At 34.4% G+C, this 26,638-nt stretch overlaps 4 protein-coding genes across 4 annotated transcripts; 2 read left to right on the forward strand and 2 right to left on the reverse strand.

The window, feature by feature from the left end:
* The first annotated feature begins 1,751 nt into the window (after positions 1-1,751).
* LOC112521087 (homeobox-leucine zipper protein ATHB-8-like) lies at positions 1,752-6,904 on the forward strand. Its single transcript, XM_025129745.1, has 17 exons — positions 1,752-2,369; positions 2,586-2,846; positions 2,950-3,040; positions 3,511-3,606; positions 3,770-3,883; positions 3,991-4,074; positions 4,167-4,322; positions 4,419-4,493; positions 4,611-4,717; positions 4,795-4,987; positions 5,090-5,275; positions 5,372-5,455; positions 5,563-5,697; positions 5,782-6,104; positions 6,198-6,303; positions 6,386-6,535; positions 6,630-6,904. The coding sequence occupies exons 1-17, from the start codon at positions 2,155-2,157 to the stop codon at positions 6,774-6,776; spliced, it is 2,523 nt and encodes an 840-aa protein (XP_024985513.1). The 5' UTR covers positions 1,752-2,154; the 3' UTR covers positions 6,777-6,904.
* Positions 6,905-8,228: 1,324 nt separating this feature from the next.
* Positions 8,229-13,338, reverse strand: LOC112521417 (protein SAWADEE HOMEODOMAIN HOMOLOG 1-like). Its single transcript, XM_025130266.1, has 9 exons — positions 13,115-13,338; positions 11,776-11,861; positions 10,521-10,566; positions 10,287-10,422; positions 9,788-9,848; positions 9,276-9,327; positions 8,723-8,863; positions 8,516-8,635; positions 8,229-8,307 (listed from the first exon to the last, which is right to left on the reverse strand). The coding sequence occupies exons 1-9, from the start codon at positions 13,175-13,177 to the stop codon at positions 8,263-8,265; spliced, it is 750 nt and encodes a 249-aa protein (XP_024986034.1). The 5' UTR covers positions 13,178-13,338; the 3' UTR covers positions 8,229-8,262.
* Positions 13,339-17,159: 3,821 nt separating this feature from the next.
* LOC112521694 (NADP-dependent malic enzyme) lies at positions 17,160-20,635 on the forward strand. The gene is made up of 18 exons (XM_025130688.1): positions 17,160-17,236; positions 17,330-17,450; positions 17,562-17,636; positions 17,728-17,879; positions 18,022-18,127; positions 18,199-18,264; positions 18,370-18,465; positions 18,565-18,720; positions 18,934-19,032; positions 19,124-19,171; positions 19,241-19,294; positions 19,377-19,475; positions 19,563-19,652; positions 19,735-19,812; positions 19,886-19,960; positions 20,037-20,127; positions 20,296-20,424; positions 20,547-20,635. Exons 1-18 carry the CDS (start codon positions 17,160-17,162, stop codon positions 20,633-20,635), a joined length of 1,701 nt encoding a protein of 566 aa, XP_024986456.1.
* A 313-nt stretch (positions 20,636-20,948) lies between these two features.
* LOC112521525 (protein TIFY 8-like) lies at positions 20,949-23,677 on the reverse strand. The gene is made up of 7 exons (XM_025130435.1): positions 23,591-23,677; positions 23,230-23,464; positions 22,477-22,661; positions 21,867-22,288; positions 21,704-21,791; positions 21,395-21,629; positions 20,949-21,217 (listed from the first exon to the last, which is right to left on the reverse strand). Exons 2-7 carry the CDS (start codon positions 23,444-23,446, stop codon positions 21,153-21,155), a joined length of 1,212 nt encoding a protein of 403 aa, XP_024986203.1. The 5' UTR covers positions 23,447-23,464; positions 23,591-23,677; the 3' UTR covers positions 20,949-21,152.
* Between the last annotated feature and the right edge of the window lie 2,961 nt (positions 23,678-26,638).

Raw genomic sequence — 26,638 nt, forward strand, 5'->3', positions numbered from 1 at the left:
TTTACTCTTGACAACATCACCAAGTTTACTACACTTGGCTAATGCAACATTTGAATATAGAAGCACACAACATGTATTCAGCATATTATTTAGTTGAAACGTGTATAAAAGAGTAAACATTTGCTCCAAAAGAGTAAGAGGAAACTTACCTGAGTTCCGAGACTAATCATACACTCTTAGGCTAGGATTTCACCAACCGAACACCTAAATTGGGGTTACCAAAAGACAAGTTAGAACCCCAAAAATTCCTTCAACTGAACCACTAATAAATCCTTTCGATAATGGCCCACGATACATCCCTAAACTACCTCTCATACGAAGTTGGAATAACAAGAAACAGTAGCTTAAACGACCTGGCACGCGACCAAGTGTCGACGAAATCAAACATCACTAAACTCAATTCCAACGATATAAACAACAGTTAAGGATCCAAACTCGTCCCAAAAGAGTATAGAATCAATCCCAGCCAGTCTCTGTTCCATTCTAATCATTATGATATAATTGATTAACTCATCATTGAAGGAAATCTCCCATTTACAAAACCCTTGGGTAAATTTCCACCCAATTCACCATAAGCAAACTATTGGATATCAAGATCATATCTAAACTTCAACTTAAACAAGTTCTTCAATAAATAGTGTACCACCCTTGAAATTTGAAAATATCAATTAATTTGAACCTCGTTAAAAAACGGTCATAAAACACAAAATAAGAGTAATTATGTGAAAAGGGTATCGATGCTTAGAAGATAGCACAACATAGTACTATAGACTAATAAAGTAAGAATACATAAATCTCAAAACTTGAAGGACCAAAAGTGTGAATTTGAAAATTTACACCAAACATAGTGTAAATGAAAAGACTTGCATCAAATTTGGTTTTTTTGCTATCTATTACTATGTGAATTACAGCGTCTTAACCGAAGACGTAAATGATAAAAATAGTACACTTGCTATATTCACCGGAAACGCTCTAATGTTTGTGCATATGTGTGAAAGTTAACGGAATTCATGCGAAGGTCGGTGCTTTTTTTGGTGAATCCGTTCAAAAACTCACTTTATTTTTCATGTGTGTCACTGGAGTTCCGTTTATTTACGAAAATATGATGAGGTCCATGACAGTATATAAGATGTCACAAGCTTTTGAAACTATTCATTCGGAAGGGAACAATTAATTAAGCGAAAAAAGAGTCGACTTTTGCAGAGTGTGATCATCATCTCAAGTTAAATAAGAAAGAAACAGAAGAGAGAGAGGATCCTCAAAATTAAATTCATCACAACTGCAACTCTGTAGAATGGAATGATGATCCGTAAATGGTCTCCTTCTGTCTCCTAATTTGGGGTTTGTTTGTTTCTAACACCATCTCTTCACCATTTTCATTTGGGAATTTGAGAGGAATTTACTGCTTGAAATTAACAATCGTTTGAGTGATCCAATAATGGAAAATCTGCATCTCGTGCTTGGAGCTGCGTGGTTGTGAGGGATATTCAAAAAAAGAAGACAAGAACAAGGGTAAACGACAACGTTGCACTTCAAAACAAGGGGTTTGTCATCACTCTCTCTCTTCCTATCTCTATCTTGTCGTACTATTGCTTGGTCAATAAGCATTTTGGTAAATCTTTTTAAGTTTTAGACACAAAAATTGCTATTCATAAGACCAGGGAATGTTTTTTTCTTTCTTTCTTCTTTTATATCGCTTTAGTTAACAGTCTTCATGTTTTCTCTTTAACTCTTGTTTTTCCTCTCTGAAAATGGAGCTTCTGTGTTCTTCAATCGCATATACTCTCTTTGATTCAAGAAAATCTTAAGTTTTTCCATCTGGGATTTTCATGTTCTTGAATAAACGTGTCGAGATTTTCGTTTTGTCTTAGATTCTTGAACGAGTTCAGATATTAGGGCTTCAAGATCTTGAGATTTCTTACAAGATTTTGATTTTATGAGAGATTCTTAGTGGAAACTTATCCTTCCTTCCAAAAACCAGAAAATGGATTCAATTAGAGTTCTTCCAGAACGAGTTACATGATCAAATTCAACTGTTATTCTTGCAATATTCATGGATGTTTGAATAGGCAAACAACAAGGGTTCTTCTTTTCTTTCAGTTTTTTTCCTGAAATTTGAAATTTTATTAGCAATCTTCTCTGGTTTCTAGAGTGATGATGGCTGTGAGTTCGGCCTGCAAAGGGGACACAATGGGAATGGATAACGGCAAATATGTCCGATACACACCGGAACAAGTTGAAGCTTTAGAAAGATTGTACCACGATTGCCCAAAACCCAGCTCTCTTCGCCGGCAACAACTCATTCGCGAATGCCCTATTCTCTCCAACATCGAACCAAAGCAGATCAAAGTCTGGTTTCAGAACCGAAGGTATATATCATCTCAAATTTCCAATCATGAATTCTTGATTTTTGAATACCCATTTCATCTCAATTGCATCAAAGAAATCCCATTTTGAACCAGAAAGATTTGGGTCGTAATCTTTTTCGTCATCCAAGATGCATACAAATGGGAACTGCCCTTCTAGACATCCAAGTTCTTCTTTGTGGGTTTTTGGTTAAAACTTTTATTGTTTTGTATATAAAGATGTAGAGAAAAGCAAAGAAAGGAGTCATCAAGACTGCAAGCTGTGAATAAGAAGTTATCTGCAATGAATAAGTTATTGATGGAGGAGAACGATAGGTTGCAGAAGCAAGTCTCCAACTTGGTTTATTCAAACGGCTACTTCCGCCACCAGTCTCAGCCAGCGGTGGCCACCACTGACACCAGTTGTGAGTCGGTGGTGACTAGCGGTCAACACCACTTAACTCCTCAACATCCACCAAGGGATGCTGCTACTCCTGCAGGGTAATTTAAGTTTTACTTTTTTTAATCACATTTCATTAGATTTGTATCTACATATATTATATGAATTTAAATATGAAAAATGTGTTTTTTGTATGTTTTTTAGGCTTTTGTCCATTGCAGAGGAGACTTTAACAGAGTTCATATCAAAGGCAACTGGGACTGCTGTGGAGTGGGTCCAAATGCCTGGGATGAAGGTTCTTTGCACAAACTTTAATCACTGTTTTCAAATATTTTAATTGTGTTTAATTATTCCATTAACCTTTAATTAATATTATCCTTTAATTTAATTACAATTCTTTTTAAAGAAACTTGGTAGCCTTCTAATTCACATTAGAATCTCATCATTTGAGTCACTATCCTCCACATTCAACCTTTTTATAGATTTCTTTTTTTTTAAATCTTTAATTTAAATTTTTATTCCAAAAGCAGGAATATACCGTTGGCAATAATTCATGTTATTTAATTTTATTTTCTGGGTTCTGTTAATTTATATGTCATTAAAGAAATGTAGTCCCATTTATTAATTAATTACTAGTATCAAATACTTATAATCTTTAAAAACAAATTAATGATCTTGATTGATCTCAAGTCCTTAACTTGAATCTTGATCATATTCTCAAGTTGAAATAAGCCTGATTTCATTTCTGTGTTTCCAATTTTGCAGCCTGGTCCGGATTCTATTGGAATCATCGCTATTTCTCATGGTTGCACCGGTGTCGCATCTCGTGCATGTGGTCTTGTCGGTCTCGAACCTACAAGAGTAATTTTTTCCTCTCTATATTTTGTTAGAAACCTTAAAAATGCACACGAACACAATATATCCCACCTGGAGGTGGGGTTTGATAAGGGTAAATAAATGTCCGCAGATCTATTTTTCTTCTAGTAAAAAACATGGGATATTGATCTCAGACGTCCTATTTCAGGTTGCCGAAATTCTCAAGGATCGGCCATCATGGTTTCGTGATTGCCGAGCTGTGGATGTTCTGAATGTGCTCACAACCGGGACTAATGGAACCATCGAGCTGCTTTACATGCAGGTTAATTATCCCTTGTTTCAATACTCATTGCATATATACCTGAGATCCTTTGACACATGGGGTAAGAACTTGATGGTTTGATTCTTTTGTATGTTGATGTTTTATAGCTTTATGCACCAACTACTTTAGCACCGGCACGCGACTTCTGGTTGTTGCGTTACACATCTGCGATGGAGGACGGTAGCCTGGTGGTACGTGTAAAACGATTTTATTTGTTATTTGTGTTCTATTTGTTCATTTTAAGGAAATCATGTTAAATGACTTGGATTTTTTTAACAATAAGATTTGCGAGAGATCACTGAACCACACGCAGAATGGGCCTAGCATGCCGCCGGTGCCTCATTTCGTGAGAGCCAAGATGCTTCCTAGTGGATACCTCATACGACCCTGTGATGGTGGTGGCTCGATCATTCACATTGTTGATCATTTCGATTTAGAGGTATGAGAAAAGGAGAATTGCTTTTAAGTGCGATAAGCGTAGCTGCATTTTGTTTAATTAATGTCGTCTAACATCATTTTACTCCGTATCATGTAGTCGGCACGTGTTCCCGAAGTTTTACGCCCTCTATATGAATCATCAACGTTACTTGCTCAGAGGACGACAATGGCGGTATACATGATTCTTTTGACATATTTTAATTTTTTTAAATGAGTGCAAAATGCTAATCTTTGCGGTTTCTATGGACCAGAATGAGTATTTTCTTTATCGGTTTTTTCTTGATCTTAGGCTTTACGGCAGCTGAGGCAGATTTCACAAGAAATTTCTCAACCGATGGCCGTTAGTTGGGGGAGAAGACCGGCTGCTCTTCGTGCAATTGGCCAAAGAATGAGCAAGTAGGTTCTTTCTATCATGATATCCAACTCTTAATTTTCATGAAACACGAAACCTAAAAGATTTTGATCTTTTGCAGAGGTTTTAATGAAGCCATTAATGGTTTCACCGATGAGGGTTGGTCTCTGATGGAGAGTGATGGACTTGATGATATCACCGTTCTTATAAACTCGTCTCCTGATAAGGTTATGGGGGCGACTCCAATGTATGCTGATGGATTTCCATCAATCAGCAATGGCGTGCTGTGTGCTAAAGCTTCAATGCTCTTACAAGTAAGTTTGATGCTGGAAAAGGTCGACAATTTCACTCATGAAAACCAATTCTGATTGTAAACTTGTCGATGATTTGAACTTGGTTTCTTTGTAATTTGGCAGAATGTGCCTCCGGCAATACTTACAAGATTCTTGCGAGAACACCGTTCAGAATGGGCAGACAGCAGTATCGATGGTTACTTGGCTGCTTCGGTTAAAGCTGGTCCGTGTGGCTTACCTTTGGCTAGATCCGGAAACTTTGGTGGGCAGGTTATTCTTCCTTTGGCTCATACCATTGAGCATGAAGAGGCAAGTTGTACTCCTTACCTCAAAAATGATTAACAAGACTTTATAAAGTTTGTAACTTTTGCGGATTATTGATTCGGGTTTCCTTTTTGAAAGCAGTTTATGGAGGTTATTAAGCTCGAAAACATGTCTAATTATAGGGCGGAAGACATGCTCGTGCCCGGGGATATCTTCTTTTTGCAAGTAAGTGGTACTCTTCGGTAGCCTAGCTAGGTCCAAGCCGGACAAATTAGATGATGGGAAACGATATAAACAGATGAATCCTAATAACGATCTCTTTTGTTTCCCAGCTCTGTAGCGGAGTTGACGAGAAGGCAATTGGCACTTCCGCTGAACTTATTTTTGCCCCGATTGATGCTTCTTTTACTGACAATGCGCCTCTACTACCTTCCGGTTTTCGTATAATCCCCATCGATAATACAGCGGTAAAGTTCTACCCTTGGTAGATTTCTTTTTTGGGGTAAATGTAAATCAAGGGTTTTGTTTTTAACTTTTCTTGATTTACACAGATTTACCCAAGTCAGAATCCAACACGTGACCTTGCATCGGCTCTTGAGGTGGGCCCGCTCGTGAACCGAGCATCGGCAGATTACCTCGGCCAACGTGGGCCCACAAAATCCGTTATGACAATAGCGTTTCAGTTCGCTTTCGAGAGTCATCTTCAAGAAAACATAGCAGCCATGGCGAGAGAGTATGTGCGTAGCATCATATCGTCGGTCCAAAGAGTCGCTTTGGCGCTCTCACCTTCGCCTTTTGGCCCTCGAAACCTACAAGCCCCATCTGGCACCCCTGAAGCTCAGATGCTAGCTCGTTGGATCTGCCATAGCTTCCGGTGAGCCATTTGATTGGTAGTACTTTGTGCAACTTAACTAATTGTGCTTAGATCATAAAGAAAAAATGATGATCTATTTTCATCCATATATAGTTGCTTTCTTGGCGAGGAACTGTTCAAAACTGTTGATGAACGAAGTGATTCGATGCTGAAAACACTTTGGCATCATTCAGATGCCATAATGTGTTGCTCTTTAAAGGTAGTGTTTCAATTTTATTTTCTGTGTCGTATTTCGTGCTTCTAGACAGAAACCTTCATGTCGAAAGATTGTGATTGTGCAGGCGGTGCCAGATTTCACGTTTGCGAATCAGGCAGGGTTAGATATGCTCGAAACTACATTAGTTTCACTCCAAGACATTACTGTTGACAAGATTCTCGATGGAGGTGGAAGAACGAATGTTTGCTCCGAGCTCCCACAGATCCTACAACAGGTAAAGAATTATCCCGAAAAGTAGTGCAATTTCCATATTCAGATAAACGGAGTCGTTTGCATAGATAGCTTATGGTTTGGTTTGTGGGTTTCAGGGTTTTGCGTGTCTTCCGGGTGGCATTTGCTTGACGAGCATGGGAAGACCTGTGTCGTATGAACGAGCCATAGCTTGGAAGGTATTGAACGATGAAGAAATCCCGCATTGCATAGCGTTTGTGTTCGTGAATTGGTCTTTCATATAGTTTAATCTCAGAAAGTCGAAAGAAAAGAGTCCTATTTTTAGAAAGACTAGGTTTAGAAAGCCAGACATTTTACTACACTACTCTTGCATTGAGCTTCTATATATAGATCTTCCTTCCTGTTTACTTCTCCAGTTTAAACATTATTCTTGAATTATCTTGGTTTCTTTTGCTACAAGTAAACTGTCGAAGAATAAAGATACCGAGTTCATATAATCAATTATAACCAAGAAATAAAATCTTTTTTATTAGAATTAATAAAGAAATAACATATATTTGCTTAAAGAAAAAAGTCACTGAATATCTCTGCACGCCTGATAAAATGTATATTTTATAAATATTACTATTTTTTGCATGGTTGCCATGCGGAACTCATGTAAACTTGTTAAGAATCTCAAAACCATATATATATATATATACACACACACACTTTCTGTCTATATATATATATATATATATATATATATATATACAACTTGGAACGGAAACGGATAAAATGAAATATAAAGTCGGTTGAGAAAAAAATGTGCCAAAATTCGAAAGTTATAGTGCTTAAGGGGAGAGAATGTAAGTAATAACAAAATTCAAGGATCTATTTTGCCAAGTGAATGTTAGATATTCGGTTGAAAAATATTTTAACAGTAAATATTTAAAAAAAATATGAATTTTGGTATACTTTTTACTTCTTAATATTTTTATTAAAGTAAATATTTTAAATGTGTAACTTTCAATATAAAAATTAAACCCAAATTTTGATCGGTTCCGTGAGATGGAACGGCTAAGCTTGTCCTTTTATTTTTTTTTTCAAAATGTATTTTTCCTTATTCTCAATCTGGTTGTAGAAATCATGGATAAACATTCTTAGGACCGTACATTAGTAACTTAATAAGAGTTCCAACTTATTCGGTAAGCTATACATGATCATTTGATAGTAGCTTACTGATATAGAAAATGGTTCATTCAGTAAGCAAGTTTATACAAAAAGCCAAGGTTTTTTCAAAATCAATCAAAAATCAGACTCCTTTCACTTATAAAATCAATCAATACAGACAGATTAATCTGGACCAACTTAGATGGATAGTAATGGCACCCCTGTGCTTGATAATTAGACGCTGTTACCAATATTTGAAGAAACCATGAATTCAAAAAAAATTCTTTTTACAAAATTAGATCTTTCTCAACATTCAAAAGTCAAGATACATTCATTTTCTCAAATGCAACACCACACAATCAACGCATCAAGCCACATAAACCACGGTCGAACACAAAATTCCAATGATACAAACTGCAATCTTTTACCATAACTCTGATCTGATCCCGACAGTTCTCTAAATGCCACAATATTTGAGTTGGGAAAAGACGGTCAAGAACCGCTAGCAACCAATCCGAAATCATATTGACAATGTTGCTAGATGATTCATAAACAGCGTCTAGATATATATATATATATATATATATATATATATATGTCGACAGAAGAATGGCGTATCTAATACTCCGGCTGGCAACACAGTCTCTTCAACCCAACACTTTCCTGAAACACAACAAAGGTTTTATAAGATGTTAACCATAACTCATACTGCTGCATGTTGACTTTTAAGATCAAACTTGTTTCATTGCAAACAAACCATCTGTGTCAAGTTCTTGCAAACAATATTCTTTTTACGTTCACATTTAACGATAGTTTGCAATGAATCAAAAAGTTCATATCCCAAAACCATGATGTTACTTTGTTTTCTTACCTCCGAGTTATCATGCTCGTATCGAATAAAAAAAATGCATCTGCAGCCCCTTATATCATGCAACTTTCGTTGAATATCTATAACTTGAGCATCGTAGTATCTTGCTTGATCTGTTTTCTCCTGATAATGGACCAAATGACATCAAAGATTAGCGTAAAAAGATAGAATTACATTCAAGACTTTGCAAGTTCTGCAGAGCTTACTGACTTGGAAGCAAAGTACAATATCTCCGATCATGATTTTATTGCATTCAGAGTGCTCAAGAGGGACAGATCGTAAACGCACATTTTTAACAGGGACCCATTCATCCTCTTCTGTTCCAAAACCAATATATCTTACAAGAACTTCCTGAAATCGAAGTTAATTATGACAAGTTAATTTATTTCAACATTCATGTTCTGCATGATGCAAGTGTTGAAAAAGAATCTAAAAGATCGAGCACTAAAATGATTAGTTTTCTTAAATCAGGCGACTTTGCTAGAAGGTTTTAACTTATATATATGTTCACACAATCTAAAAGTAATTATATTTTATATTAACATGAACAATGATTAAGGCGCTAGAAGGTTGCTCAACTGCCTAACTGTACTTCACTCTTTCTATAACAACGAAAAGGATAGAATAAATAACAAAAAAATTAATATAATACGAAATCTAGGTGATCAGTCGAAAAAAGATGAAAAAAAAAAAACAAGCCTCTTTTGATGTCAATTTCAAAAGCATTAAATGAACTTTCAGAAGGTAAAAGATATGAACTTACGGGTTCGCCTGAACTAAGAAATCTGTGTGTAATAAAAGTCTCCACATCATACCTGCAAAGCACAAAAATGCATCAAGAAAAGACCGACATTTTGGCAGCATTGCGTCTCTGCTTGAAATCCAACCCATTTAAACTAAATTTCCTTTAAAGTAATATCAACTGTAGAGCCTTCATGCTATTTTAATGTTAATTTCCCAACATTTCTAAAGAAATTGACACCATAAACCCATTGGTAGGTGATGTTCGAACACGTTGGCTAGCACCTTGATATTAGTTTATTTTTAACATAGCTCATAAAGCTTATGGAAATATGAAGATGTTACTAAGGGGCTGTTTGGTTAGAGATATTAAGCAGTAAATAATAAAAGAAACTGTTTAGTTTTATATAATATAATGGGTTCCTTCCCTCCCTAAATTCACATTCCAGGTTAGCCCTTTGCATTCCCTTGTCTGAACCAAACAGCCCTTAAGATATTTAGTATTCAAGTTCTGATAAATCTTCTTAAGCTTACCAAGCGTCATCCGATGACTTTGCCTCGAACTCCAACTTCGACAGATCTAGAACTTTTTCACCTGCATAAATTTGTTACATGTTATACGTAGTTACATACATACACATACACACACACACACACACACACACATATATATATATAGGGAAAATACTCCCAAAAAAAGAGCAAACAAGACTTCTTCCTCTTCATAATTTTACTCCCCTCACTACAAGAAAAAGAGTCCTTTTGATCTTTGACCTTGTATCTCCCAAATTTAAATGCAACATTATGTAGGCTATTAATCAAAACATGAAAAATACCCCTCAATAATGAAGAAGAAACAGGATAATCTTGTGGACCAAAATCAATGTTCATCACTACTTTTGTAATGATTATTGATGGCAAAGAAGTAGCTTCAGGTTTTGAACTTCACTAAAAAAGAAAATGTTGTATTTATTTTTTGGAGCGTAGGGAGCAAACTATATGCAAATGATATCTCAACAACCAACTGAATCACCTTTAGACATATCAGAAGTCTCATTCATGTTCTTCAAGGCACAAGCTTCTTGGGAAGCTGGCAATTTGTACATGCCAGTAAGCGATGTATCTTTTGACATGAGACCTTGCTGCCTATCGAGGAACCAACTTTGGACCTAATATATGAAAGATTGACGTATAAAAGAAGTGCACAAAGACGATGATATAGTTTTTTTCTTGATATTGTTAGCAAGTATGAAAAAAGAGTACTGACCTCGGTCCACTTTAAAACAGGTTTTCCGGCACGACCTGCAGAACGGCTGCCAAAACCAAAAGAGCTTCAATTAGATTAATAGGGCAAAGCATACTATAACTTATCATATTAAGATTACCGATTTACCCATTATCAATGTTCAAAATTTGGTTTTATAATTTGGGACCACAAGATTCCTCTAATTTCTCTTGACCGATAAGATATTAGATATTTGACAAAAAGAAGTCAAACAATCTCATAAAACTATGTGCCAAATGCCGCAATCTAAGAAGCAAGGGTGCCCTGAGGGTTGCAACCCTTAAGGGATGCAACACACTCCATGCAACATTAATTGTATTCCTAAATTATTGGCCAAGAATTCATAGTGACATGAGAAAAGGAATGCGTAAAAGAGAGTTTTGGTCTTTCTTTTTACCAAAAAGGGATGAAATTCACAATTAGCTAGAAACAATTGTGAAATTAAAAACAAACATACGTTTATGATTGCAAAACAGGAAGAACGAGATGACCCCACAAGTTTTTTTTTTAGAGTTTAGACCATGTATGTTGCCTTTTTATCTTTTACACTCTCTTTTCTGTTGATTTTTGCACAGTTTTTATGTTACTCAAAATTGTTTTCCCCTGTCTCAAGCTACTTACAATCTAGTCAGAATTTCCTAAAGTTCCAAAATTTTCTTTCAGGATTTCCCCTTCTCTTATTTTACAAAAAATAAACTCACAAGCCAAAGATATTCACAGAAATGACCTCTCTTATTGGTAACCAAATAACCAATTTGAGACTATAAATTCCAACTTATTGGTAAAAGCAACAAGAGAAGGGGAAAAAATACAATTCAATAACATGGCACTTCAAGTGGAATCGAATTATTAATCCCTCCATCTCAAAGAAAATGAAGCGACTTCACATTTTAAAGATTCAAACATGGTTGTTCTCCAATTCAAATTCGACATGGACTTTACTACTTTTTACCATCGATGTTTTAGTCCAATTTTCCTTGCATAATAACATGCCGTCACCACCTTGTATAAACCAAAACTGAAGGTCAAATGTTAACTATTTTTTGGATGGCGGGAATATAATAATATCAACAACGAAAACAAGACTACAAAGCTCTATAGTCAAAGACATATAAACAGATTACCAAGCATTGCATGGGTTATGGGGATTGCAAAGGTTGTAACTTGAAACGATTTATGAACATAAAGCTGGAAAAGAAGATGCAGATATTTGTGAAACTCCAGAATAATAACTCACTTGAATCCTTTTGTCAAATTCTTAAAGACCTCTGGACCTAGAGGATGTTCCCCTGATTCCTTTAGTACTCTCTCCATTTTCTCCGTCTGTGAAGTTAAGAATTTACTAATGACTTTACATAAACAAAGATGATGCATGCTTTTCTCTTTCAATTAGTGTGCAAAAAACAATTAATTATACATATTTTCTAAGATGATCAACTGTCGAGTGGAACTAATAAACTAAGAGACAGAGGTATAAACTTTAACACTTCATTGAGAGTCCTAATTTAATGTAACAAAGAACATTATGCAACAAAATGAAAGTTGATGTTGACACAATGCTACCTCCATGAAGTCCATAAGTGCTATAAGGACATTGACATTATCTGTGTAAGTTATATGGAGTAATAGCTTAAAGGGCTTCTTCTGGACTACTAACCTTAACTCCCACTTGGTTGTACATGAGATGTGTGAAAAACTCATGAGGAGAAGTTTCAGAGTCACTTGGTCTACTTTATATGTTTTTGATCCACCAATCCTAGCCACTAGATGACTTCTGATTTCGGTTTTCCTAAATAGGATTAAAAATGAATTTTCTTTGAAAGATCTAATGTTAGTTTATTACAAGCTCATACGAGCCTTTATGAGCTTATCCAAACCATGTCATTTCATCCTCATTTTCATGAACCAGGTCTCTTTTTGCAAAATAGAATGATAAATGGAGATGAGATACGCAAATGGCAATGAGAAATGGAATAAAATCTATAAAATTCATGGAGTATTACTTTACACAGATTCAACACTAAATTTCATGATGTTGGCAATTAAGTAAGGCAATCTAGCTTTTAGGTTGTTGGAATCACAATCAGGATTGAATTCAACAACATTATATACGACTAATCACTAGCCTACAAAATTCAAGAATGTATTTATAAAAAAAATTGACAATTAAACTACATGATGAAATCATTGTATACATATCCACTTCCGATGCTACATTAAATTCACTTAAAGGGTTTCAAAATCACAAAACTTCAACAACGACATGTACAACTTAAACATGGTTTCTCAAAAAAAAAATCAGAATCCCTTACGAAAGCTAAGATACCCAGCTGAAGAACCCGGAAATAGGCAACATGCATCTATAAACAACAGCACCAACGCACCACATATGAAACATAGAATTCGTTAAAATGCCAAAACCCCATCATGAAAGAAACAATGAAATACATGCACCTTCTGCAAAACTACCAACATCAAAATGAATAGTTTGAACAGCTTCAAATAGAACTATAACGAAAAAATTAAATCCCCATGTGGAGAAACTCAATAACAGAGACAAGCATATAATGATTAACCTCGGCTGTTGTAAACCCAGAGAAAACTTTCTTTTCTCCTCTAGAACGAAGACGATGATCCATGTTAGTAGCGGGTTCTCCAATTTGATGCTCGTAAACCCTGAAAAGTTTAAGAATTTTGGTTGATTTCACCCGATTGCTGAACGGTGCTGGGAGGGAGACGAAGGTATTTAATTTATTTGTTTACTAGGGCACTTAACAGGTTGTTTGGGCGCCTTCCGCGCTTTCTGGTTTTTTGCAACCTTTCTAGTAGTGCCTTTGTTGTACGGGGAAAACGTATAGAAGCATTTGGAGAGAAACATTTAACGGGTTTGGAATTACTTATTTGAAATAACTTATCATTTTTTATAAAAATACTTATTATTATAAATCAAAAAAATTTAATTTTTTCAAAAACTTTTTATTACCAGTATAAGTTGTTTATTCAAACACTCAAAAAGTGTTTATAACCAGTGACATACTGAAATAAGTCAATAAATTATTTTGATAAACAATTCCAAACACCCCCATAGAGTAAACTGTAAATTTGGTCGATGGGGTTTGAAAGAGAGAACATTTTTCATTTTTATAATTTTAATACTATAAGATGATATAGTTTTTTTTTTTAAGTATATAATATTTATATACGGCAAATAAAACAAATAAACTCACACACACTCCTTACCTTTTGTGAGGTTTGAATCCTTGACCTCCTATAAGGCCAATGACTCACATATCGCTAGGCCAAAAGCCCTTTGGTACGGTGATATAGTTTGTAACCACATTTCTCTTTAATGATAATTAAAAGATTACGTTAAATAAATAACATTTTTTTATTAACCTGGATATCCAACCTACTACGTGAACCGACTAACACGACCACCTGTTTTGCGGGTAGCCTGAAATCACCGTATTTGAATCTCGCCACAAGGGAATTTTTATTCCTTCTTGACTTTGAACAATGAGACATCCAAACACTTTTGACATTTGAAAACCAAAGTCAAACCAATCAAACACTATTCTTGATTTCTTTGGCTTTTAGCCATTTAAAATTTATTTTGTAATTTTGATCATTATGGTTTCTAATGGAAAAAAAAAAAGACAAACAATCGATAAAAAAAATGAATATGTCAAACCGTTAAGAAAAGAAACTAAATCCCAGCATTTTTACGAATCATGATAATTATTTTGTAATTTTAAAACTATAAAAACAAATAGTATTATTCAAACCATAGGAACCATAATCGTAGTTTTCTCAAATGTTTATTTTATATAAGAATTGTAATTGATGTATATTTTTATAAATATTTTAATTGTGTTTATTTACTTCCTTTTTTTTTCACTCCATACTTAATTTTATTTTCCTCCTAAGTATGAAAGGAAACAAAATAAAATAAATAAATAAAATTAAAATATTTACAAAACCATTTTTCTTAATTCATCTTTCCTTTTCTTATTAGAACATGAGATTTTTTATCTTTTACTTCTTTTCTTTTATAAAAAATTATTCAGAAAATAACATTAGTGTAAATTTGTAAATATTTATCGATAAAAAAAATATATAATTTATTGTTATTCTTTTATCATATTGAACATTTGCATAATGTATAATCTCCTTTCTGAGTTTAATCATGAAAAATTAATGTAACATTTTTATTTTCTTAAAGTATATATATAATATTTATATATGGAAATAAAACACAAATACACACCTTATTTTTACAGTTTTATGTGCTTTTTCACATAAACTTTGTTAGCAACTCGGTTCTTTATGAGTTTATAACTCTTGTAATATGAAATCACATATTAATCAAATGAAATGGACGATTGAGATTGAGTTGTATTGGTTGTACAAATGTCAAGAGTTGTATAATAACCAACCTCTCTCTCTCTGTATATATATATATATATATATATATATATATATGTATATAGGGTTGGGTTGGGTTGGGTTGGGTTTACGTGAAACAAAAGGTTTTCTGTGAGACCCGTTAGACCAATTTATGTTTATTGATCAATTTTTTAAGCTAATAATCTAATGGTCTAAAATTGCACGGTGACAATTTTGTGATTATTAAGAAGTCACGTGGCGTTTATAAATATTCAGATTGTAGATCTAATCAAATGGTTGAGAATTGGTCTTACGGATATTACGAAAAATCTTTGGTCTCACATGATCCCAAGTCTATGTATGTATGTATATATATCTATACTATATTATAAAGCATTTGACAAAAACTCTTAAAAACCACTTTTTATCCATAAAATACTGTTTATTAATACATATTACTTAAAACTCAAGATTACAAGTAGATTGTGCGTAAATACAACTTATTAAAGCTCCATATTTGAATTCGTGTAACCAACTGTAGATAAATATAGTCAAATAAATAATAAATATCTCATTTTAAATATAAAAAATCTAAAATATAATTAGGATAATCATTGACTTCTAACAAAATATTTGATTATTATAATTATAAAAAATTATATTATTAAACCTAAATTAAATTTACTTCATTACGTTATATGAAATTATAATAAAAAATTTGAATAAAGAAATTACATAAAACAAGAACTTTTTAATAGTTAATTTGATATTAATATCGATATAGTTGTTTCAATTTTTTATGATATTTTCAAATTTATGTTTTATTAAAAAATAAAAACATTATCGTTTTCTCAAAACCGCATAAAACCGTATTATATCGGCATAGGTAAAGAATAAAACGAAACTTAGAAATCGAGATGTATCTCGATGCATTGCACGAGTACCCTTCTAGTATATATGCATTACACGAGTACCCATTCTAGTATATATGTGTGTGTGTATTCGAGAGCTTTTAAACTAAGATTTTAAAACGTACTCACTAGTTCAACTCTTCAAGTTAACCATGGATTCTTACTTGATCTTGTTTATTTTGTGTTAAAGACAATTTTAATACAAAACTGGTTTTGATTAATGCAAAGTTATAATGATTAGACTCAATCTAATAGTAACCTCATTCGAGATGGATGGTCTGGTCTCCAAAGAAATAAAAGAAGAAGTGGAAGACTTTAAGCAATTTTCTGATCATGTTTCCATAAGAACAAGAAAGTGGTGTGAACCAATGTTCCTAATCCTAAGGAATTGAACTTGCCATGCAATCCATAATACACAACATGCTTAATAATTCTACTTATTTAAACTAAAGAGCTAGAAAAGCAAGGCTTAGAAAGATAGTATTTTGTACCAGCGTTTTTTTTGTGTGCCTATATCTGTATATGTGTGTTGGTGTAGTTATTCATACCAAGATGATACAAGATCATAAAAATTAATCCTTTATACCAATATATTTCTACATCAAGAAACATAAATTAAAAGTATTTCAGACATATACGAACGGTTTAAAGAAAATACGTTCCATCATTCCCATCAATTCTTACTTTATGGTTAGGTCTCAATTCTACGATAGATCCATTAGTTATGGAATCAATACTCTTGGTCTTTATTGGTTCGAAGCTCTTTAATTTTTGGCTTATCATTAAGGTTTTAAAACATAACATTTACACATTTACGCATTGTTTCAACCATAATGTTTGGGTTTAAAAAAAAAAAAAATAGAAAATCCAAAATTCAAGAAAATGAAGAAATCTTCAACTGTTGGAGAAAGAAAAGGAAGAAACCTTCAACTCTAGAGAGGAGGGTAACTCTCCTACTTTCTCTCTTAATACACACACACACATAATTTCTACCCCTTGATCATCTCATCACCCTCCTCCTTCAAGATACTCATTTCTCTGATATCATCTCACTTTTAGAACATCACATTCAAAATCAAGATTTCTTGATTCTATACATTTGAACCTGATTTCGCTTTTTTTTTTTGGGTAGGTCATACATTCATTCATTCATTCATGGTTCTTTCTTATACTACCAAAGATTAGACCATATTTTCTCAATCTAATCAGGAATCCAAATTGGGGCTTGTAAAATAACTGATTCTTTTTTGGTGGGTATTGATTTTTAACAGAATTGGGGTGTTGTTTTCAGAGAATTTGTTGAGAAATAGAGGAGCAATCGGTGATGGCGAGTGAGGGTGATGTTGATGATAATGGTGGTGTAGATCAACTGGTTACCCCTTGGAACATGTCTATTTCCAGGTGATTTCATATCGATTAATGGCTTCTTCATCTTCTTCGATCACTGTTTCATCTTACTCAAATGGTGTTTGTTATATATATATATATATATAGTGGGTACATTTTGTTACGAGACCCACACCAGAACAAAGGGCTTGCATTCACCGAAAGAGAAAGAGATGCTCATTACCTACATGGCCTTCTTCCTCCTACAATATCTACTCAAGAACAACAAGTAAATCTCATAGATAAATCCTTATTTTATACGTAAGAATCATCATATTCATGTCTCTTGCTTCACTGTTTGTTTTCTTGATCTATCTATATATACATATATAACAATTAGGTGAAAAAAATACTGCACAATCTCCGGCAATACCAGATCCCTTTGCAAAGATACATAGCTATGATCGATCTTCAGGTATTTCCATGGCGTTTCTTATGCCAAATCAAACGAAAAAGAAAACAGATAATTGGACATAAACACTTTGATCTGTGTATGTATGTTGCAGGAGAGAAATGAAATGTTGTTTTACAAACTTCTGATTGACCATGTGGAGGAATTTCTCCCAGTTGTTTACACTCCAACAGTCGGCGAAGCTTGCCAGAAATTTGGGAGCATTTTTCGCCGTCCTCAGGGACTTTACATCTCTTTAAAAGACAAGTATGATGATTTCATTCCCATTTTCTTGTCGTTCTTTGTGTTCCTTGTTTCTTTTAAAAGAAAAAAGTTCAGGCGGGTGAATCCGCCTGCCAAGATTCTAGTATTTAATCATGCAGAACTGCGTAACTGTATATATAACCAGAGGGCATGTTCGTGAATTGCTGAACAATTGGCCCGAGAGAAACATCCAAGTGATTGTTGTAACTGATGGTGAGCGTATACTGGGGCTAGGCGATCTTGGTTGCCAGGTGCAGCATCAAACTTATGGTGGTAATACATTATCATGGCTGGTTCTAATAGCCTTTTTGAAATATTGCAGGGGATGGGGATACCTGTCGGAAAACTTTCTTTGTATACCGCACTTGGAGGAGTTCGTCCTTCAGCTGTAATTATAATCCTTCGCTTTCAGTCTTTTAGCATTCGAAGAACATCTTACGACTAGATATTCTATGTCTAGAATCCAACCAAGGTTTCTTTCTCTATGTTACAGTGCTTGCCCATAACCATCGATGTTGGCACAAACAATCAGAAGTTGCTTGACGATGAGTTCTATATTGGTCTTAAACAGAATCGAGCAAGAGGGGAGGTGTGTTCTAATTATGTTATTTCCTTTGGTGTTTGATTCAAACTCGAGACATGTAGGTTCTTTTATCCGTTGAACGTAATTGCTTATCTCTTGGCCTAGGAATATACCGAGTTGTTAGAGGAGTTCATGTGTGCAGTCAAGCGAAATTATGGAGAAAAGATCCTTGTCCAGTTTGAAGATTTTGCAAACCATAACGCGTTTGATTTACTCAAGAAATACCGCACAACTCATCTTGTTTTTAACGACGATATACAGGTAATTAACAGCTTTGAACTAGGGCCATGTTTCGCCACCATAAGCTACCTTGTTTCTTGAGCTTATTGAAAAAAAAAAACCTTTGGTTAGGCGTAAGCCAGCAGCTAACTTATCAGCTAGTTTGTCAAAAATAGTCTAAGCCCATGTATTCAGCAAATCTTTAACATAATAAGCAACATTCATCATATGCCACGTTTCTTTCCTTCTTTATAGGGTACGGCATCTGTTGTTCTTGGAGGTTTGCTTTCGGCAATAAAAGTACTTGGTGGCACCCTCTCCGATCATACGTTCCTATTTCTAGGTGCCGGAGAGGTGAACTCCTCACTTGACCACAAAGATGGGTTCATTTTTTTTGTAGCTCTGGGTACCTTCTCATTGTAACTCTCTTTCTTTTGTTTCAAAGGCTGGTACGGGTATAGCAGAACTTATTGCACTCGAGATATCGAAGAAGGTAAAGCGTGGTGTAGCTCTGCTCTTTCTAAACTTCGTGATCCTAATACGTTATAGATACTTGTAACAGACAGATTCAAGCATAGAAGACGCTCGTCAAAAGATCTGGCTCGTTGACTCGAAGGTATGAGAAAAACGCATATACTAGGAACTAGATGATGTTATTAGATATCTACGCTTGACAATTGTGTTTCTTTTTCACATAGGGATTGGTGGTGAGCTCCCGTAAAGAGTCTCTTCAACACTTTAAGCTCCCATGGGCTCACGAGCATGAACCTGTTACGACTCTTTTAGATGCTGTAAAGGTACAAAACCTATATCGTATTACCTGCTTCAATCTCTTCACAAAACATCGCTTAAAAAACCATAACTACATTAACTTCATTTTGCAGGACATCAAACCAACGGTACTAATAGGAACATCTGGTGTGGGGAGACAATTTACACAAGAAGTTGTCGAAGCCATGTCATCTAATAATGAGGTTAGTTTTCTTCCGACATCTAGCATAATAAACGATGGTTCTTCTAAAGAATTCGAGATTGATATGATCAAATGGCATGTAGAAACCTCTCATTATGGCTCTATCGAATCCAACCTCACAATCAGAGTGTACTGCCGAAGAAGCATATACATGGAGCCAGGTAAACTATTATACATATATATATTTTCAAGAACTCTGTATCTAGTTTGTCACGATGGCTTTCTTTTTTGTAGGGTCGTGCTATTTTCGCTAGTGGAAGTCCATTTGATCCCGTGACATACGAAGACAAAATATTCGTGCCTGGCCAGGTCTTAACCTATAATGTGTTCTTTGCTCTGTTGGAACAACTGCTAGTTGGTTCTTACGGTTTCTTAAAAAATGCAGGCAAACAATGCTTACATATTCCCTGGATTCGGGTTGGGATTGATCATGTGTGGTGTAGTTTCCGTGCATGACGACCTGCTTTTGGCTGCGTGTAAGTGAAAAAAACCAACATTTACATCTTTGAGGATTCTAACCAACTATCATGCAACCAATTGGCAAAAAGTCGAGTCAATAGACTTGATAGTTATCATCTAAACAATGCGAATCGTATTTTTAAGATTTATGGTGACTGATGTGACTAATAAAAATTTTCGAACAGCGCAAGGCTTGGCATCGCAAGTAACGGATGAAGACTTGGCCAAGGGAATTATATATCCATCATTTTCGTGTATCAGAAAGATTTCAGCAAATATTGCAGCTTATGTAGCTGCTAAGGCATATGACCTTGGTAAGTTCTTCAGCAGCATAATTGGTACTTCAATATGTGCGTGTGTGTATATGGATACATTCACCCATTTAAACTATGAATTACAAGAACTGTGGATTAAATTGTTATAATTTTATATTCAGGTCTAGCTTCTTACAACCCTCGTCCTGAAGATCTCGTTAAATTCGCTGAGAGGTGCATGTATTCCCCAACGTACCCTAACTATCGGTGATTCGGTCAAATATATTTTAATATTCCCAGTCGTGTTATAGTCATGAACATTGGACGTTATAGCTTTAATTTTTACATGCTTTGCCTTGTCTTCCCGCGGCAAAAGGGTATTTTTGTACTTTGGCTAATAAACATTCTTATCAATACAAGTGTAGACACAATTTGAGCTTTAGTTTTACATGTATTCTTAGTTTCAGCCACCACATTTTATGAAACTGAATATGCCAACTCACTCAAATACATGCAGAAACTATAAAATCATACGAACACGAGATAGATTTGATTGAAGACAAAATAATCGAACATTGGCAATAAGGGAGAAGGGGGTAGATAGATTTGATTGAAGATGGCCAAAAAGATGTCTTGTGGATAAGTATCATAGAGTGAAACTATATAATTTGCAGCAATTTTACTATTTGGTGGAATAACTAGAGAAATAGTTAACAGCTAAACTACACCATAATCCAACTCCCTACAACAATAATCATCCATGATTAGGTACCTTTGAAAGCCATTCATCACTGTTTCTCTTCAGTCTTTTGGTCTTGCATTGCCCCTCTTGCATCTTTCATTGACTGCCCCCCTGCACCCAAAAACCATAATCTTCATTTTGTTGCATTTGCTACTAAAAATACAAGTATTATTATCTCAAGAAACTTCAAAAAGATTAACAACTTTGGAGTTGGGAAGTATATTTGACTTTAGAAGGCCGACTGTGTCTTCTTAGTATAGATCAACCTAAAAGAAGAGAGCAGCTTACCAGAAAGCATTAGCATTCTATCACTAGAGCCAAGCCCATGACTTGAATTTCCAGGGCTGTATAATCTCCCAAGATTATCTTTACTCGACAAAGCAGTTTTAGCGGCCATGATTGTGTCATTCTCACCGCTCACAGGAATAGCCTCACCACCAGATGGTTTTACAGCTGAATTGGGTGAGAAACTTGTCGACCATGATCCTCCATTTGATCCAGCTAGGGCCATTATTACATCTGCCTGAAAGGGGAAAATAACCAAGTTGGTCATACTATGCATCTAGAAATATAAAAAAAAATTAGCATATATCTGACCTTGTTTGGGTGAACATCATCAAACACATGGGCTTGACCGCCATAAAATATGGTCATCTGGCGACTGGCAGATGTAGATCCTTGTCGCCTGCAAACACAAGGATTAAAACCCATAAATCTCTAGTCAAGATTCAGCTTCACTGAACTGAGTCTTAATGCTTACTGAAGTGGAGCAGAAGAGCCTGGCTCGGTATTACTATTCAGAGACTTCTGTTTGCTGCTGCTTGGTTCAGCCATGACATTAACCGAGCTCAAAATCCCAGACCCTTTGATTCCAGTCCTAGATCCTTCATCAGCAGCCGACTGCGAAATCACTGAGGAACCCACATTGGCATCTTTGAATCTGTTTGAAACTGCTTGATACCCGTAAGATACAACTTGACCAACACGCGGAGGATACTGTAGTACAGGCCCAACGTTCACAGGAATGGCTCGCTCCCATTTAGATGCGTTGGCATCAGTTTTACTGCCAGTGGCTGGTTGTACCATTAGAGATGATGCTGTCGGCCTCATTTGATGCACCCCCATGAAAGACTCATCCTCATGGGGCCATCTAGGTCGCTCTGCCCCTACATTTCTCAGCATCTAACCACAACAAAATTTCTAGCATCATGCATTAGAATGGATTCATGAAGCCACTGTGCACTTAACACGTGCTACATACTCTATATGGACAAGGCTTTTCTAGTATAAAATTCGGTTCAAACCCACATGTTCAACAAACATCTTAAATGCAAATTTAGAGTGCATGAACGACTTTGAAAAAAGCATACCTTCATCAAATGCGAGGTCTCAGGAAAGTCTGGTCGCAATTGGGGGATACCGTCTCTTGACGGTGCCATAAACACAGAATCCGAGTTACTGCGTTTATTCCCTGAGTACCGAATCTTGGAGCCCGAAAAATCACCTTTTTGACCAAAGAATGGCACCCCTTCAAAATGTGTTCCAACCTGCCTTTCTACCATTGTTAAAACAAAAAGATCATCAATTATTAACACAAATGTGAGAATTTGCCACACACCCTGATCAAGATTTATGGCATAATCAATTTAAAACACATTCAACGTTGAATCCTCATCATCAATAATTGGTGAATAGGTGGTGCGATTGTTTTTGGATGGATAGAGTAGTAACAATGATGATGACATCAATGGAACTAACCCACTCAGATATACCTAACCCATCAACTTGTTTTCCTATTTTTTTGGCATTTTGAGGTTAAAATTGAATATATATGGGCATAGTCCCTCAGCTAGGTAACTAAATCTAGTGGAAATCATGCTACAATAACTTATATTAAATGAATAAAAAGTTGTACGAAATGTGATCATTTCTCAACTTGCTCTATCATCATTCCCCAATTTTAAATAGCTACCCAATCGTGTGGAAAGTAAAACCAGAGAAACTAAAATCGAAACATGGAAAAAGTGGCTAAGAACCAAAACGATAACAAAAAAACTGAAGGTCTTTAAACATTCAAGAAAAGAAAGAAATGGATTGGAGTGGTGTGGTGTGGTGTTAGTTACCAGAACCCAGATCAGAAGTAGTGGAGACGGGGCCACCACCACGGGCGCCACCACCAGAGACGGAAGCAGAAGGGGAAGAAGCATCGGCGGCGAACTTGGTGGCCGGAGCACATCCACGGCCAAGAAAATCATGTAAAATAGTGGGTTTTACATCATCAGTGGCATTGGTGGTGTTGTTTTGAGCCATAATATTTAACAACAAGACAGCAGCAGCCATAATCTCATCTCAAACCACCTATATTTGCCATCGTCAAGATTTACCAGCAATAATTTGAGAGAAATAAGGGTTTTTTTTTGTAGTGAATATATAAAAGGGAATCAAGAGGGAGAGAGAAAGAGAGCATTAAAGAGCAAAAGCTACTTGTTGTTCTGCTGGTTGCTCTGTCCTAGAGTGTGGATGTTTTGTCTGATCCCTTTTCTGGGAATTCTTCAGAGAGAGAGAGAATAGGAGTTCTCCCTCTGGATGGATCTACTCCTTCAATTTTACGCTTTTACTTTGATCATTACTCCATAACCTGCTCTTTTTTTCTAATTTTTAATCACCCCACTTTACTTGGATCATTACTCATCACCCCTAAACCTTAAATCCTAAAATAAATGTTAACTTGAGTTTATTATATAATAAAGAAAAAATTTCTTTTTTATTATTAAGAGGAAAAAAATATCATTTACTTATTTAAAAAATGTAATAATTACATATTTTTAAAACTGTATTGTCATCTTTTTATTATGCACATCTACTTTTGATCCCCTTACTCTTTTTTTTTCTTTTCTTTTTTTCTTTTTAAGAAGATGTATGGAAAATAGAAAGTGGTTTGAGTTAGAATCATGAAGTGATATTAATGAAATTTATAAGTTTAAATGAAGTCATTAATTAGTAATTGGTAAGGTACCGGTGTTATTGCAGATTGTACAAGTGACACATTAAATGATTGAAGTTATCAAATATTAGGAAATAATAATAATAACTACATCATCATCATCATCATCATCATCATAATCGAGGAGAAAAGAATCTCGCCGTTTTCCCTTTCCATGCCTATTTTCTTAATTAAAATATATATATTTTATTATATATCTGAAAATTTAATTTTATATATATTTCTAAATATATTAAAGTTGTTTTTATTTTATTTTGAAAAAGAGGTGAATGCTGAGATGGGTTTTCAAAACTGATACACTTTTCATTAAGACTCGCTAAGATGATTTTAATTAATATTTCATAAAATTCATGATTTATATTTGATATTTTATATATATTATATTATATTCTTGAAATTAAAAATAGTATAAAATATTAAAAATTAATTGTAAATTTAATGTCTCAGTAAACAAATAAAAAATTATTAAATATACTTTGAATTAAATATAATCTAAAAGTATTTAAAATAAATATACACAAAATTTGATTAGTTTTAACATCTTGACAATTTAATTTTATTTCTTAACAAACCAATAATCATTTTAACTCTTCAATTCTTTTAACACACAAGAATCTAAATAGTTCATATTCAATTGAAAAACAATATTATATTATTAGTCATATGTTATTCGTGTTTTGTGGATGGTAACGAATTTTAATGTTTAAGCTCTAACTTTTATCAAATAATATCATTATTTTATTAAGACATATTATTATATTAATCAAACTTTTTTAAAGAAAATATTATTTGAATGGCATTCATTAAAAACTCTTTAGCAGTACACGTTTTTAATTTAACATCTTTTGACTTGTATAGTGAAAACTAATTTTGTAAATAAATGTTTTGGACCATGGCACGAGTACTTTGCTTTTCCTCCATTTTTTATGTAACGCATGTAGTTTATAACTTTAATTTATTACAATAGAACAGAAAAATGAAAATATGACAACAAGGCCGCTTTTAAATATGTAGTGGATCCTCATTATTTCTAAACGCCAATGTGGATTCATGTTTCTACTTTCGAGTGTGTTTATACGCAAAGTCATTAATAACCAGTGAATTTTTAATTTTTATGAATTTTTATTGATGCAACATTTATTTTTTGAAATTTTTTAATAATTATTATAGCAACTAGCTTTAGACCATGGTTGAATCCATGATTGAGAATAAATGGTTTATAAAATGTGTCTTATTCATAACTGTGCATACGCTCTTATGTAACATAACTACAATCAGAAAAAGGTGTGAAAATACAGAGGGCTTGAGCTTGAGTTATAATTTGCCGTTGTTGTATAAACGAGGGTCTTTCATGTCATTTCTTAAAATATTATATAATAATGATATTATTATCCACAATAAATAAAATAAAGGAGTTGAAAGTCAAGAGTGGAGATGACCATCATTTGTGGTATCCATCATGATTGAGACCATGTATGCAAGCACCAACAGAGAAAAAGGCTCTCATTATGTCAATGAAATCCTAATCATGATAACATAACATCATTGCCCTTTCAAACAATAGCTATATGACAATGCCCATGTTATTCTAAGTTTATTTGAATATTTTTTTTATAATTTTTTTTACAGATTTCAAATATTAATATATTTTTTTTACGTTTTTAATGTTTAGATGTAACCTAAAAAAAGCCAAAATGATACATAGTATACCAAATTCCGTTCTCAAGATCTCAAGTTTTCGACATATTCAATGTTCAATGGATATTCGATGAGATTTTTATTCTCGTGGCACAACCAGGTTGTATCTGAGGCGTGCCACGAGCGAGTTTTGTTGCCGGACTATAATTTGTTTGGGCTAGTCTTTGTTCTGTTATGGGTTTTTTGCATGTTATATTTTAGGATTGTCGGGTTTTTCTACATCTTGTAGAAAAGCCCACTTTATAGTCCCTCTGCCAAAGAATTTCCCAAACCTGATTTCGCCGATATTGAGTCGACTATAAATGCCGGAAAGGTACAAAGTTGGCGTAACATATGGATACTAGGACGATAAGACAATGGTAGACTTTGCTTGTTGTTTGTGTTTGTCCGCCACGATTGCTCGACCAACTGTTAAATCATGGGTTTAGAATTGTTTTTGTATTTGGTTTATTATCAATAAAGTGTTGTTGTCTTAAAAAAATGTAACCTTGTTATTTCCTATAAAATTGTGATACAATTTTTTTTATTAACATGGACATCCAACCCGCTATGCGAGCTGACTAATCTCAGAGCGACCACCTGTTTTGCAGATAACCCAGAGTCACCGCATTTGAACCTCCATGGCCACAAATAGACCTTTATTCCTCCTTAAATTTGAACATGAGACCTCATGATATTTTTGAATTGTAATACAAATTTTGTTTAACTGGCAGTTTGGATAATTATAATACATCAATAACATAAGCAAGCTCTCTTAATTTAACTAGTAGTTTAGATATCTGATTGCTAATAAAAAGCAGCTCACTAAATTATTGTATCAAGTCAAATAG

Source organism: Cynara cardunculus (genome assembly GCF_001531365.2).
Source record: "Cynara cardunculus var. scolymus isolate 2C chromosome LG 11, CcrdV1, whole genome shotgun sequence".
Taxonomy (NCBI): domain Eukaryota; kingdom Viridiplantae; phylum Streptophyta; class Magnoliopsida; order Asterales; family Asteraceae; genus Cynara; species Cynara cardunculus.

What these genes read in the sequence shown, in the direction of transcription:
- LOC112521087 (XM_025129745.1), top strand. Translation starts at nt 2,155, where the DNA reads ATGATGGCTGTGAGTTCGGCCTGCAAAGGGGACACAATGGGAATGGAT. An exon ending in TCCAAATGCCTGGGATGAAG is followed by an intron (nt 3,041 to 3,510) that starts GTTCTTTGCACA and finishes CCAATTTTGCAG; the next exon opens with CCTGGTCCGGATTCTATTGG. An exon ending in TCCCCATCGATAATACAGCG is followed by an intron (nt 5,698 to 5,781) that starts GTAAAGTTCTAC and finishes TGATTTACACAG; the next exon opens with ATTTACCCAAGTCAGAATCC.
- LOC112521417 (XM_025130266.1), bottom strand. Translation starts at nt 13,177, where the DNA reads ATGGATCATCGTCTTCGTTCTAGAGGAGAAAAGAAAGTTTTCTCTGGG. An exon ending in AAGTCATCGGATGACGCTTG is followed by an intron (nt 9,328 to 9,787) that starts GTAAGCTTAAGA and finishes TGTGCTTTGCAG; the next exon opens with GTATGATGTGGAGACTTTTA. An exon ending in ACGAGCATGATAACTCGGAG is followed by an intron (nt 8,308 to 8,515) that starts GTAAGAAAACAA and finishes GTTGTGTTTCAG; the next exon opens with GAAAGTGTTGGGTTGAAGAG.
- LOC112521694 (XM_025130688.1), top strand. Translation starts at nt 17,160, where the DNA reads ATGGCGAGTGAGGGTGATGTTGATGATAATGGTGGTGTAGATCAACTG. An exon ending in TAGCTATGATCGATCTTCAG is followed by an intron (nt 17,637 to 17,727) that starts GTATTTCCATGG and finishes TGTATGTTGCAG; the next exon opens with GAGAGAAATGAAATGTTGTT. An exon ending in TCTGGCTCGTTGACTCGAAG is followed by an intron (nt 19,295 to 19,376) that starts GTATGAGAAAAA and finishes TTTTTCACATAG; the next exon opens with GGATTGGTGGTGAGCTCCCG.
- LOC112521525 (XM_025130435.1), bottom strand. Translation starts at nt 23,446, where the DNA reads ATGGCTGCTGCTGTCTTGTTGTTAAATATTATGGCTCAAAACAACACC. An exon ending in TACTTCTGATCTGGGTTCTG is followed by an intron (nt 22,662 to 23,229) that starts GTAACTAACACC and finishes TAACAATGGTAG; the next exon opens with AAAGGCAGGTTGGAACACAT. An exon ending in GGCTCTTCTGCTCCACTTCA is followed by an intron (nt 21,792 to 21,866) that starts GTAAGCATTAAG and finishes TTGTGTTTGCAG; the next exon opens with GCGACAAGGATCTACATCTG.